Genomic DNA, 12,478 nt, shown 5'->3' with positions numbered 1-12,478 from the left:
GAAAACGCTAATCAGTGTGATAAATGCTCGCTCATCTTAGCACAGGATCCTAAGCATGGGATTGGCAAGTTTTTGCCAGAGTGCTAAGATGCATAAACCAGGCTGAGTGTCATAAGGTTAAACCAGATCCCTTCCACATGGAACATTACAAATCAGAAACAAAAACTTTTTTGACATCACTGGCCTATGGTAGCCCCCGGTTGTTTGCTAACACTAAGGCAGCAGCAGTTGTTCAATCCTAAGGGATTGAGAGATAAACAGAGCAGATAAGATGATGTTACATCTATTCCAAGGAAAAGTCCATTTCACAGATGCAAAATGGGAATAACAAACAAACCAAAGAGTTTCTAAATATTTTTCTGAACCTTCAAAATTTGACTGTTCTGATTTGCACTTTTTCATCATTTACTTCCAGACTGAAAGATTTTATCTTCAAACTTCAACAAAAGAACCAAAATGCAAGAGTTTTGGTTAAACACAGATGGGACAATCTTATGACAAACACAGACATTGGCTTTTTTTGGTCTACATTTTATAAAAAGAAAACAAGTGTGCAGCGTTTCTTCATGATCAAAGTCCTCGTCATTTCTTATCAGCACAAGCCAAGACATGGTTTAAATTTATACAATGAGAAACCACCATCATAGACTTCACAGGAGATTAGTTCCAATACTAAAATGACAAAGAAAATATGAATTTGATTTTAGGAGGTCACATTTTTATGAATATTTCATAGAAATCATTAGTGATATTCTTCTAAGAAGTATTTAGGACATGATAACTCATGTAACTGACAGTTTTACCAAATCTATTTGCTGCTGAAACATCTTGGTGTTGAGATTTCCTTTGTACCTTATAAAGGCAAAAACATCTTCTGAAGCACTGCTAGGGTTTTCAAGGAAGCTCCACGAAGACTCTTATTAATTCAAAATCCAAGTTCTAAGCACCTTTTCAAATGAAATATCAAGTGAAAAACTATGCCCTGAAACTGATCTAAACAAGGATAAATTTTTCCTGCCCCTTCCTCCCACCTCCCACCTGAGTGCCCCTAACAGGTCTCTCTCCCTTTCCTGCTTCATCAGTTTCCCCCAACAAGTTCCAATCCTATGGCCAGCCAGCTTTTCTGACTTAAAAAAAATTCTTCATGAAGTATAATGGAATTGTCTATTTCTGTAATGTGGAAACTGCTTAAAATACAACGCTGCAGAACACTTTTCTCTATCAGCTCTCTCCCCATTATTCAGATGCCAAATCTCAGTCAAAAAAGTAACAATGCTATTTGTAACCTCATCTACTACAGCTTTGTTCTTGCCCTGTATTTTCTACAGGAGAATGCCAACGATTACCCTTGTTTACAAGATGTGAATGTTACGAGATTTAATGAAGAGTGCCTGTTATGTAACATTCAAATAAAAAAAATTGGCGTTGGAGCCCTAAGTGTCACATACGAGAGCGCATACTTTGCAAAGGTTCTCTTTGTGGTATCCTCATCGGAAGATTCCAACTGATAGCCTAAAAACAAGGGTAAATACGATACATCTGGAATAATACAGGAATTAAAAGATAGTACTGTTTTGGAAATAAAACTGTGGAAATCTGCAAGGTGTAAGAATGAAGTCAGAATGGAGATCAACAGAATAAAGATGAAGCCAGCACACTGACATTATATGACAAACAAGTTCTCTAAAAGTTCTATTAACAAAGTCAATTAAAAACGCATTAATGGTGCCTTTCAAATGAAAGGAATTTAACTCTGAATTAGACAAATTTAGACAACATTTATTACAGAACTGACTAGTTTATTGTCTAAAAACGAAGCCGTGTTTTTTTAGAGCAGTCAGTTTGACAGTGAAGAACAGCTATGTACTTAATTTTACATAATGTACCATGCTCTCAGCCTGTGGCTGCAGACAGGACAAGTGCATCAGACTGCTTATAAAACACCAGGAGGAAACCATTTATCCAGTGAATGGACAAAAAAATAGATCTCTAAATGCTGTAAAGGTTTTTGGAAGAGTAGATTTAATTTTTAGGAAATAAACTATGTTTAAGGTATATTTGGTATAGACTGTTACGACTGCACAGAAAAAGAGTGAACAACATAGGTGGGTTCCTTTCAATGTGTCTCTGTTCCTCTACCAAAGAATGCTGGTTTATTACCATTTTGATGCAACTGAAGAATATCACAGCACACCCATTTGTTAGAACCTTACAGAATAATGCTGCTTTGTCTTTGAGGAATTAATTTTCTGATGAGCTCAGGCTCCAAAGAGGGAACACACTCTGACTACACTTCTCAGCAGGTATTACACTCAATCCTATTTAATTAAGAACTGGATAAAAGTAATATGAAAACGGATTCCTGGTGGGGAAAGGAAAAAAAATCCCTTTGCAATCCACACCAAAAGCTTGCTGCAAATTATGAACAGGTATGATACCACTGTTTCAGGCTATAACGAGTGAACATATACTTGACAGCTTTTGGCATAAGCTTTCTTCTCACAAATGATGGAACTTATTTTCTTTCCCAAACGAAGAATTAAAATAAACTTCATAAAAAATTCTGTCCCAATACAACTTCTTTCAAAACAACAATCTGGTCTTTGCGTTTCTGACAACGGAACTTTGCCGTTCTGACATACAGAACATTTCATGTTCACACTCCTCAAAATGGGCTACCTGAGAGCTATACACTCTCAACAGCAGTGAATTATCTGTCTGGAAAACAATGCACCGTAACTACCTGAGATTTTAACAGACAACCTAAATATGACATAGTGTTACTATCATTCTCCTACCGAAAAGCATCCCTGAAGTTTCTAGTGCTGAAGCCAAGATGAAACATTGTCACTTCGAACTCTCCCTTATGATTTTCAGCCCAAGGGGCAGACTTTTTTTTTTCATTTTTTTTAATATCTGACAATACAGATGCTATCGCAACTCATCCTACATAAACACTAATGCCACTGATAATCCAACATTGGCAAAGCTGCATCAGCTCTTACCCACCAATATTCACAATTCCAGAAATTCAAATTCTGAAAAATCATTAATTTGATTGTCCACTAAATTCACCACATACCTCTTCTGATTCATTTGTTATTGTCTGGGGTTCTTCCAGCTCCTCATCAGCTGTATATTCTTGTTCTTCCATTGCTTGCTCATTATATGACTGCATGTAATCTTCGTCCTAAAGGAATAATGCAAGAAGATGAAAAGACATAGGCAAACTTTACAGCAACACAAACCTGTCAAGAAAAGGTGTCTGTATGCATTGTTATTGTTACCAGAACTGGAAGAGAGGTATTGTATCTATCAGAATTCTCAATTATAAGTGACAGATTATATACCATTACCACGGCTTTTAACTGGACAATTTCAATATTACCAAAATTATAACCAAAACATTTTTATATCCCAGCAATGGCATCACAAAGATCCTGTCTATTACTGCTTAGCCCATCTACTTCTGTATTTCATTTTGATTACAAATTCAAGAACCAAAAACTGCAGTAATTTCTTTCTAAAAGAAATATGCACCTATAGCACATATATGTTAATATCAGGTTTCAGCTCATCAAAAATGTAAATATGCTTACAAGATTCTCTAATTATTTGAGTTACATTCTGCACAATCCTGAGCAACTCTCTACAATTCTCAACAATAAAGTAGAGAAAAAGTTTGCTGAGATTTTAAGGAATCTCACTGATCACATACAGTTTTAATTAAAATTGAATCATTTAACTAGCAATTAAAGGCACCATGTGTTCTCTAATATACAGTTTAAATTATTCCAAATTATGCAGGTGACATTTTCTCAACTAACCTCCAATCTCTTTATTCAGGTTTAGACAGTTCTCACTTACAAAAAGGATGAACAAGCAGGACATCAATCACTTTGGGATATTAGCACCTTAAAGATGTCTTTAGCAGGTCAATAATCTTTTCACCTTCGAAGGACTTTATCAGATCTTGTCTAAAGCCTGGATAAAAGCTTTTGCATTAAGTACTTCTAACAATTGGCAGTGTAACTCCACCACACAAAGCTGTTTTCTTCCTTAAGGATACAATCCTCAAGGTCATGATTCTCAACTGCCTTCCAGCATGACAAAGGAGCATTACCTACCGCCAAACAAGCTGTCAACACAAACTTTGTCACAGCCTAGATAAAGAAACTGGCAGACAGTGATAATAGGTCTAATTTCCCCTACTCCCTAGGGAGGTAAACAGATTTCAAATCAGTCTGAAACCCTATGCACATGAAGCAACGTTATCTTTGAAGATACAATAGAAAGAAACTCACCGGAAATTCATCTAGGGGTTCATTGATTTCAAGGTCTAGCACTTCATCATCTTCTCCAGGCTCTTCCCCATATTCTATTTGGTCTTCTGTCAGTTCAGGATCGTTGCCTTCATAATGTCCTTCCTCTGCATACTCTGAAGCATACTCTTCAGGTGCTTCAGATTTGTCGTAACCAATTTCATCTTCCCCTTGGTCATACTCAGACTCATGTTCTATTGATTCATCATTGATGGTCTCAGAGAGTTCGTAGGATGTAAGTAAGCCAGATGTAGCGTCGAGGCTAACTGTGACACCTTGGGAACTACAGCATAAGGGAAAAAGATTCAAAGGTTGAAATATAACAGTCAAGTGTACTCACAAAGACTTAGCAAAACAAAGCCAACAGACACACATTCTCTAAGTTGGTAGACAAAATTATACCTCACACACTATTTGACTCCATGCCATACTTTCATAACGCATACTGTCTTGCAGCTTATCACGAACTGCAGGCTATTTGACCAGGGGAATCAAACCAACCAGATGGTTTAACAGGTCAAACTGGCAAAAGTCCTGCTCAGTAACCAAAGCAGGCTGGATTTAATTTTAATTCCAAGACTAACAAAAAAATCCACAAAATTACTACAATTGCATCTGTTTTCCCAATCTCTCAAAATAAACTGGTGAATTAGTTTTTTATTAAATGCATTAATATTGCTCCTTCTTCATTACCTTGAATCCAAACTTACATTTTATGACAGATTTCATGTTCTACTTTATGTAAAATATATAGTCAAATTTACAAATATATATGTATGCGTAAGACTTTAAATTAGTAACAGCACTGGCAGAGACAATGAAAAAAGCAATCGAAATGAAAAACAAAGATTATTATCTGGAGAAAAAGCAAAACTCAGAATTTACTGTTTACAATAGCTACTGTCATCAACACATAAAAGAGTGACTCACCAACTGCAGACTAGTTATAAAAGCAGGGAGAAAAAGCTCTTATTGATTTGAGAGTTCTGGGTACAAGGAAAACAAAGATTGTTTTTTGTTGTTTTTTAAATTACATTCCTATTATTTACTATTTTCATAAGTCTGGGGGCACAAGTTCCAGGCAGCTTTGAGCAATTTGCATCTATCAGATGGAGAAGATGTAATACAATAACCAAAACATTATGCAGGATTATCATTATCCTCCCAACTACAGAGGAATATACAGATGAGTTTCAATGGAAACAAAGGGAGAGGAGCGGACCAAGGCTTTCATATCCTGGCAATAAAGCTGCTAAAAATGCAGAGATCTGCTTCTACTGGGTAATATTATCACACTCCTGGTACTTCCTCAGCACTAGTGCAGTCATACGGCTATCCCTGCTGCCCATGGCCCACAAAGAGGAAATCCAGAGCAGAAACAGCAAGGACTAACTGGGACTCCCCACGTTGAAGGGAACACTCAAACTCTCACTCCTCCAGGGAAGAGAACAGCAGCCAGTAAAGAGATTGATGGTCTCAATGGTGAGGTATTTCACCCTGCCTTCATCAATCCAATACAGGGAGATGTCCCTCGTCCTAATCCAGGCCAAGGATAGAACAGAGATCTCGGAGCAACATGAATATACCCCTTCAGAACATACACCTGCACAGCACGACATCAAGGAAAAGCAGCCAGGAAAGACAGAGAGCATTAAATGCAGCAGTGATACTACATCACTTCTCCATCACAAGCATCTTGTAATCCCTTTTAGTCCAGCTTGAAAAGTGAAACTATCAGGACTTTTGTTTTGATTTGTAGCACCCATAATTAAGTGCTGGATCCGTATCAACACAGAGTATTCACAGGGCAGGTTCCTCACCAAACTCCCATGGAAGTGAAACCCTGCTCAACCCTACAGACCCCATACAAATTTCCTGCTGTGTACTGTACACAAATATTTAAGCCACATTTCATGCTTTAGAAACCACGGAGATCCCCTCCTCAAGGTCTCAGGAGGTAAGATACATTTTTAAAAGCAGGATGGCAGCAAAAAAAACAAGAGATGAAAGCCTACAACAATAGAAAAAGCACAGAACAAGAGCTCTGTAAGTACTTGCAAACAGTTCTAAATAGCATAGGAAATGATATGGTTTCTTCTTTAAGCTTTCTGGATATTTTTTATAGTTTTGGGTTATGTTCATTTTATTAGATTCAAATAAATAAGCATTGTTTTACTGGCACGTTAACAATGCCACTGAACACATATATACACATAGAAAGTAGTTGATCGAATAAGAAGCAAAACTACTTAACGTATGTAACTAGTAACTACTAAACTGAGTTATTATCAGTAGTAGTCGTCAAAAACTTATAGGTTATACATATAGCGTAATAGTTATTCAAAACACTGGATTTAGAAAAGATACCCAAATTCTTGTTCCTCTTCATTGTCACTTTGCAGAAGATCGTCGTTCAACTCCTCATCTGACAAGTCTGACTGATTCTAGGTTTCAGAAAAAGTCAATCATGAGCATAAAATATGGATACAAACTATAGAAACTACTTAGTGTTCAGAAGTTTTTTTTGTTTGTTTTTTTAAATGAGGATCTTCAACAAAATTGCCCAGCTCCACAAGAAAAAATATACCACTCAAGATAACAAATCTGTAAATAAATGTTTGATGGTTGAACAGAAACTTCCAAAACTCAAATCTGCCCAGCTATCAAGACTATTCACTGAGGTATTTCCAAATATAGCCAAAAATGACCATTCACTTAAAGAAATACCAGGATGAGAGAAAGGTTAGCATTATTTAACTGCCCTGTGACCCTGATACATTAGGCAAGTCAAAAAAAACACTGAATTGCTCTTCTTTTTAATGAGCAGATACTTAGGAGCCTGGAAAAATGATAATAATGATATTAAGAACATTGACAAAAATGTTTATATATGATATGAAAAACAAAGTAGTTTTCAAGTGAATTAAAAACAATATTGTGCCTTTTCTGAACTCCTCCTAATTTGTCGATCATATTTTCAGTTGCTTCATGCATTTATTCTGTTTTATTTTGTTTTAAATAATTACACTGTAAAAGAGATAACTACAGTTTTGCTCAGCAACATTATTTCCATCCCCCTGAAGTAATGGGGGCAGAAAGGTTACACAAGGGTAGACTTATCTAAAAGTACTTGGATGAGATTAAGTAGAAGCAAGTTTAGCCTAAATAGCTCAGGGAAAACTTCCTGAGAAACCTATTATTACTCCACCATATAAGTCCATACCCAGAGATACTGCTGAGAGCTCTGGAAAACTGAAAATAAGACTAAGAAAGCAAAAGAACACGTAATACATTGGAGAAATCTAGTATCAATTTATATTCATACAGACAAATTTTAGTGAGTAGCTTTATCAACTTTATTTCAACTACAAAGATTTAATGTTAAGTGCTTACATTTTTCATAACCAGCAAACTAGTCACAGGATTTCCTATCTTTAACGGGGATTACTTACAGAACAATTTCACAAAGCTAGCTTCTAACATTTAGAGTGTGAAGCTACATCAATTAAAACTCAACTTTCACCAGATCTGTGCTTCTTAAACCTATTAATCTCCAGCTACAACTTTAAGAACTATTTTCTAATTGAACTCATTTAGCAAATAAAGAGGAGAAAGAAGTGACCAGCCAGTTTTGATTTCCCAAACAGAAGCCCTGCCTCTTCTTGCAGGTATCAGGCAAATCCAAACAGGCAATCCAATCGTTCGTGCAGTTCCATTTTGGAAACATATACCACAGAGTGAAGAGTCTAGAGCAGTCATAAGAAGCTCATTTATGTTCTCCAACACTAGCTCTTCCCACATCCTTCCTTTACTGTAGAAAGGAAAATCCTCTGCCTACTTGTTATGTAAAGTAGTAGCAAATGAAGTGCAGTGGGTGGATCTTTAATAGACACCACTGACTGCTTTTTTTTTTTTTTTAAATCACTCACCATCCAGAATGTACCAGAGCACCTCAAACAGATCTCTGTATAACACTGCTGGGAGTGAGCAGCAAAACACTACTGGTATTTTGACAAATAGCTTTTCATAGCCAGGAAACTGGCAGTTGAAATGAATTCTCAAGAATCCTGACCAGCTGCAGAAAGCATATATATACATGCATATATATATATATATTTTAATTCCGTCAATCTGAGCTTCAGATAAATTGATTTTGAGAGACATCTCTTTTTTCTTTTGAACTGTGTGTTACAAGGAGAAATGTTACCTCAGGAAAAAATGTACTCAAATTTTATTAAAATCACCAGACTTGGAAGTATTTCACAAAAGCAGCAGAGCTTTGGGTTGAAAGTGCTCTGGCAAGACAGCAGATCAGATACCTGAGCAATGTGGCTCTCAGGCTTCAGGGAGGTGACTGTATGATACGTAAAAGGCCGTATCAAATAACTGGAGTGGATGAGCTGAACAAGATTCACATTTCAATATCCGTAACAATTCACTTTAATGCATCTCTCTTACCTTTTTGCCAGCGAGCAAATCCTCTCCAAGCAAATCATCATCAAGTTCACTGGAAAATATTAACAAATTTTAAAAAGTTGAACCTTAGAAAACAGAAATAAGCACCATATGTGCCTTAAAAAACTAACTTGAGATTTGTCACAGACTCCACACAAAGCTTTCCTTTTAACAAAGCATTTAGCAAGCTGAAAAAGATGTTAAATGCATCAGACAAAACACATAAATACTGCTGTTGTGCAAACACTTCATTTTCAGACCATCTCCTTTCCATATCCCTCCAATTATGATACAGTACACAGACCTAGACAAAGTGCAGACATATAAGACACAGCTAGATCCTCCTCGTCAGGGCCATTTGAGCACACTGTCCAAATTATTGTTTCCTACTTCCGTACAGAAGCAGCAGGTAGGACAGTGACATGCTGTAGGCACAACTCAGCCTACAGGCCACCACGTGGTCCCAGCTGCATTTCAGGAAGGAGGCGCACAGAGACCACCTGGCTTGGGAGGTGGTAAGGCCCAGATCTTTCATAAATGCCCCCGAATTCAGGAACAGGAAAAGTCAGGTCAGTCAAACAGACATTTGCTGGGCTACAGAAATCAAATATATGGCTCACTACCTCTTTGAGAGCGACTAAGAATTCAGGAAACAAAAATACCCGGCATACTATTACTAAACTTCTTCCATCACATACAGTCTCTTCCGTAAAGAAGATGCAACACAAAGAACTACAGTCTCACTATTTAAGATCTTAATTACTTAATTTCATTCTGCCTTCAGCCCCGTGCCAGGAATAAAGAGATTCCCCCTTCTATAGAAAATATTTATTACTGACAAATGCTCCTATCAGAACGCACACATCCCAATACTAAAATAAGATGGCAGTGATTTGAAATATGAGCTGTAATTCAAGAATGGGAACCTATTTTAACCTGCATGTCTTGGCAGACCTTAAAAAAGAAAAACAACACGGGCCTTGGATATTACATAAAAATAAATACCCCAAAGTGAGAATGGGAACTAAAGTTAAGGTTTCGTCATACTTGAACCTACAAGAAAAGGCATATTTGCTACTCTTTTATAGCAGCTGAGAGGAAATTCATACTGCAGTAATTATGTGTAAGAGGTCTTTAGGATGACACTGGAATACCTGGAATGACAGAGGAATAACTGAGGTAGTCAATCCCAAGACAGAAATTAGTGCTAGACATTGATAGGTACATGTCTTTAAGACCTAGCTAATGTACAGATAATGCATGAAGAAAATCGTCTGAGAGAACTGCTTGTATTCCACATCATCACTGAACAGGATGTTATCAGCAGCACACAGTATTTCTCCATACTGATCTCAAACAGTTCCAGGAATGTCTGAACATTAACAACCAGCAACTGCTCTGTGTTCACTGCAATATTAAACAAAAATTGGGACATAAGACATATCCCAAAGAGTAAAATGGTTAGCATTTAAGGCCTTTATTTCAGAGACAGAAAATTCTATGTAACAGAACTGGTTCTGGAAGAGTTTTTAGCCACACCTGAGGTAGGAAAAAGGCACTAATCTCTTCAGCACGGAATCAGTAATCTGACAAAAGCACAAAGATTTGAGAAGATTTCCCAGCACCATGGTCCACCACTGACAGCTTTTAGTAAAGGTGCACAAAAGAAATTCAAATAGACAGCAACAGCATGTGTTGTAGCAACATTCAAAGACAAAATGCAAGTTCAGCTAGGAAGAAGATCAAGTCAGAAGGAATGATAGAGATAATGAAAAATTAAATTCATTATCTAAATATAATTAGGGCTATTCAGGATATAACTAAAAAAATCCTTGATGCAATTTTTTTCTTTTTTTAAGACATTTGGTCAATAGAAGTAATTGCATACGTATTCTAGGTTTTTTTGTCTGTTTTTAAATCCTTGGCCTATTACATGACAGACCAAAAAATGTGTATGAGCACATAAATGAAGCCCATGACAACAGAAACAAAGGTTTTTCATACAATGGTATTCACCATTTGCACTGGTAATTTAAAAGAAAAATCAATGTTGGTAACTGTTTGAACCAAAGTAACAGTGAAAAGCCTGAACAGTAAAGCAGACATCATCTCAAGCTTCTTCTAACATAGCTTAATCTGAAGTTATATATCAGAAAAGAGGGACCAGAACTACCAGATCTATTTAAAGAAACAAACGGAAAAACACACACAAATATTAGGAGATCTTCAGTTAGCAGAGAAAAACAGATGGTTGGGAGCCAATACCGCACAGAGCCATACAATACAAATTAAACTGGAATAAAAGTACACATCTGTGACAGTTTCAAAGGCAACCAATCCTCACTATCACCAAGACACAAAGGTCTTTCCAACACTGCAGTTCTAGGAAAACAGGGCTAAAATAATCTAGTTCACTGCTCTCAGAAAAGACAGACCCATTGCCTGCCCTTCCTCACCTCCCAATATTCAATGTTCCCCTCACTGAATAAACTCAGCTCATCAAATCAGGATGAGAAAATAACATGAAAAAAGAAACAACAAAAAGGGAAAGGTTTTCTGTCAGTATAGAGAAATGAACTGTCTCAGAGAAGAGTCAGAACAAAGAAATTTCTACAAAAATCAACTATTAAATCACTCCTGTCATCTCGCAGAATAGCACCAGAACAGCATGTTTTTCCCAAACCCAAGCTTTGGGCTACTTAGAGAGATAAATATTTAAGTTAACAGCCCGTGATAAACACATCAGACTATACGGCCCTTTCTGGCCCCCGATTTCATGAGCATGCCTCATTAAACATGAGCATTAGCAGGAACAAGTGTTTTGGAAAAGAATTTGTAATAAAAAAGGGCAATGGGAAAAATTCTCCAAGAACAATGTTACATTTGTACTCCAAAATAACAGGGGCCTTCCAACTCTCAGCTATCACCCTCCAGTGTTTGGGAACAGTAAGAGATCTGGAAATCCACAATGGTTTATATGTCTGGGACACAGGACTCAGTTAAAAAGCAACGTATCAGCGATCAACTCTTTTCGAACTGCGTAACTCCCTCACCCTCATCCCCCAAAAAATCAATTTAGGTTGCAAAACAAAGCATGAGGGACCAAAAAGCCGACTGTGTTCGTTCAGCTTCTTTTCCCCTGCCATATTCAATAACCTGTGCCCTATACTGAACTAGTACAGTAGTTAGAAAAACTCAACTACATTAGGCAACAACATACCCAGGGGTAAGGCATTTACAGCTGCCCAGGCAACCACAAAACTTAACACATCCAAAAGATAGCTTTGCAATCTAGCAAGAAACATCACTAAAACAATAATTCCAACACATTTGCAAATGAAATAATATTCTATCAGATAAAGTTGTAAAAAAAAATTCTCTCCAATGATCAGCAAGATGAAACTCTGGAATCTCTAGCAGTGCACCTAAAACCACTTCCCTTACAATTGCACTCAAGAACAAACAAAACATGATAATTCATCGTTTCTAATTACACATAGCTAATAATAGCAAGAAAAACAAGCACATAAATGAAAGAACTTTCTTCTAAAACTGCGTGCTTCAAAGTCTCAACTTGGTGAAAATGCCCTACAGCCTTCAAGTCCTATAAAAAGAGCTTTGTCACAGGGCATTCACCTCCAGCAGTAAGTTTAAAACTTCTTCCCTGCAGAACTGTTCCCCAAGAACAGTTGTTTGACTCT

General features: G+C 36.9%; 1 protein-coding gene across 6 annotated transcripts in view; it reads right to left on the bottom strand.

Moving 5' to 3' along the window:
• The window catches only part of RBM33 (RNA binding motif protein 33), a 99,270-nt gene that overhangs the window by 75,770 nt on the left and 11,022 nt on the right, over positions 1-12,478 (bottom strand). For all 6 annotated transcript variants that reach the window (XM_080581457.1, XM_080581454.1, XM_080581456.1 and 3 more), the window contains exons 3-6: positions 8,781-8,829; positions 6,690-6,766; positions 4,305-4,605; positions 3,083-3,190 (exon numbers count right to left, since the gene is read on the bottom strand). In XM_080581457.1, the coding sequence (XP_080437583.1) occupies positions 3,083-3,190; positions 4,305-4,605; positions 6,690-6,766; positions 8,781-8,829 (535 nt within the window). The remainder of the gene's footprint in view (positions 1-3,082; positions 3,191-4,304; positions 4,606-6,689; positions 6,767-8,780; positions 8,830-12,478) is intronic.

This window comes from Anser brachyrhynchus (genome assembly GCF_964034855.1).
Source record: "Anser brachyrhynchus genome assembly, chromosome: 2".
NCBI lineage: Eukaryota > Metazoa > Chordata > Aves > Anseriformes > Anatidae > Anser > Anser brachyrhynchus.
This window is presented reverse-complemented; position numbering and strand designations above follow the sequence as displayed.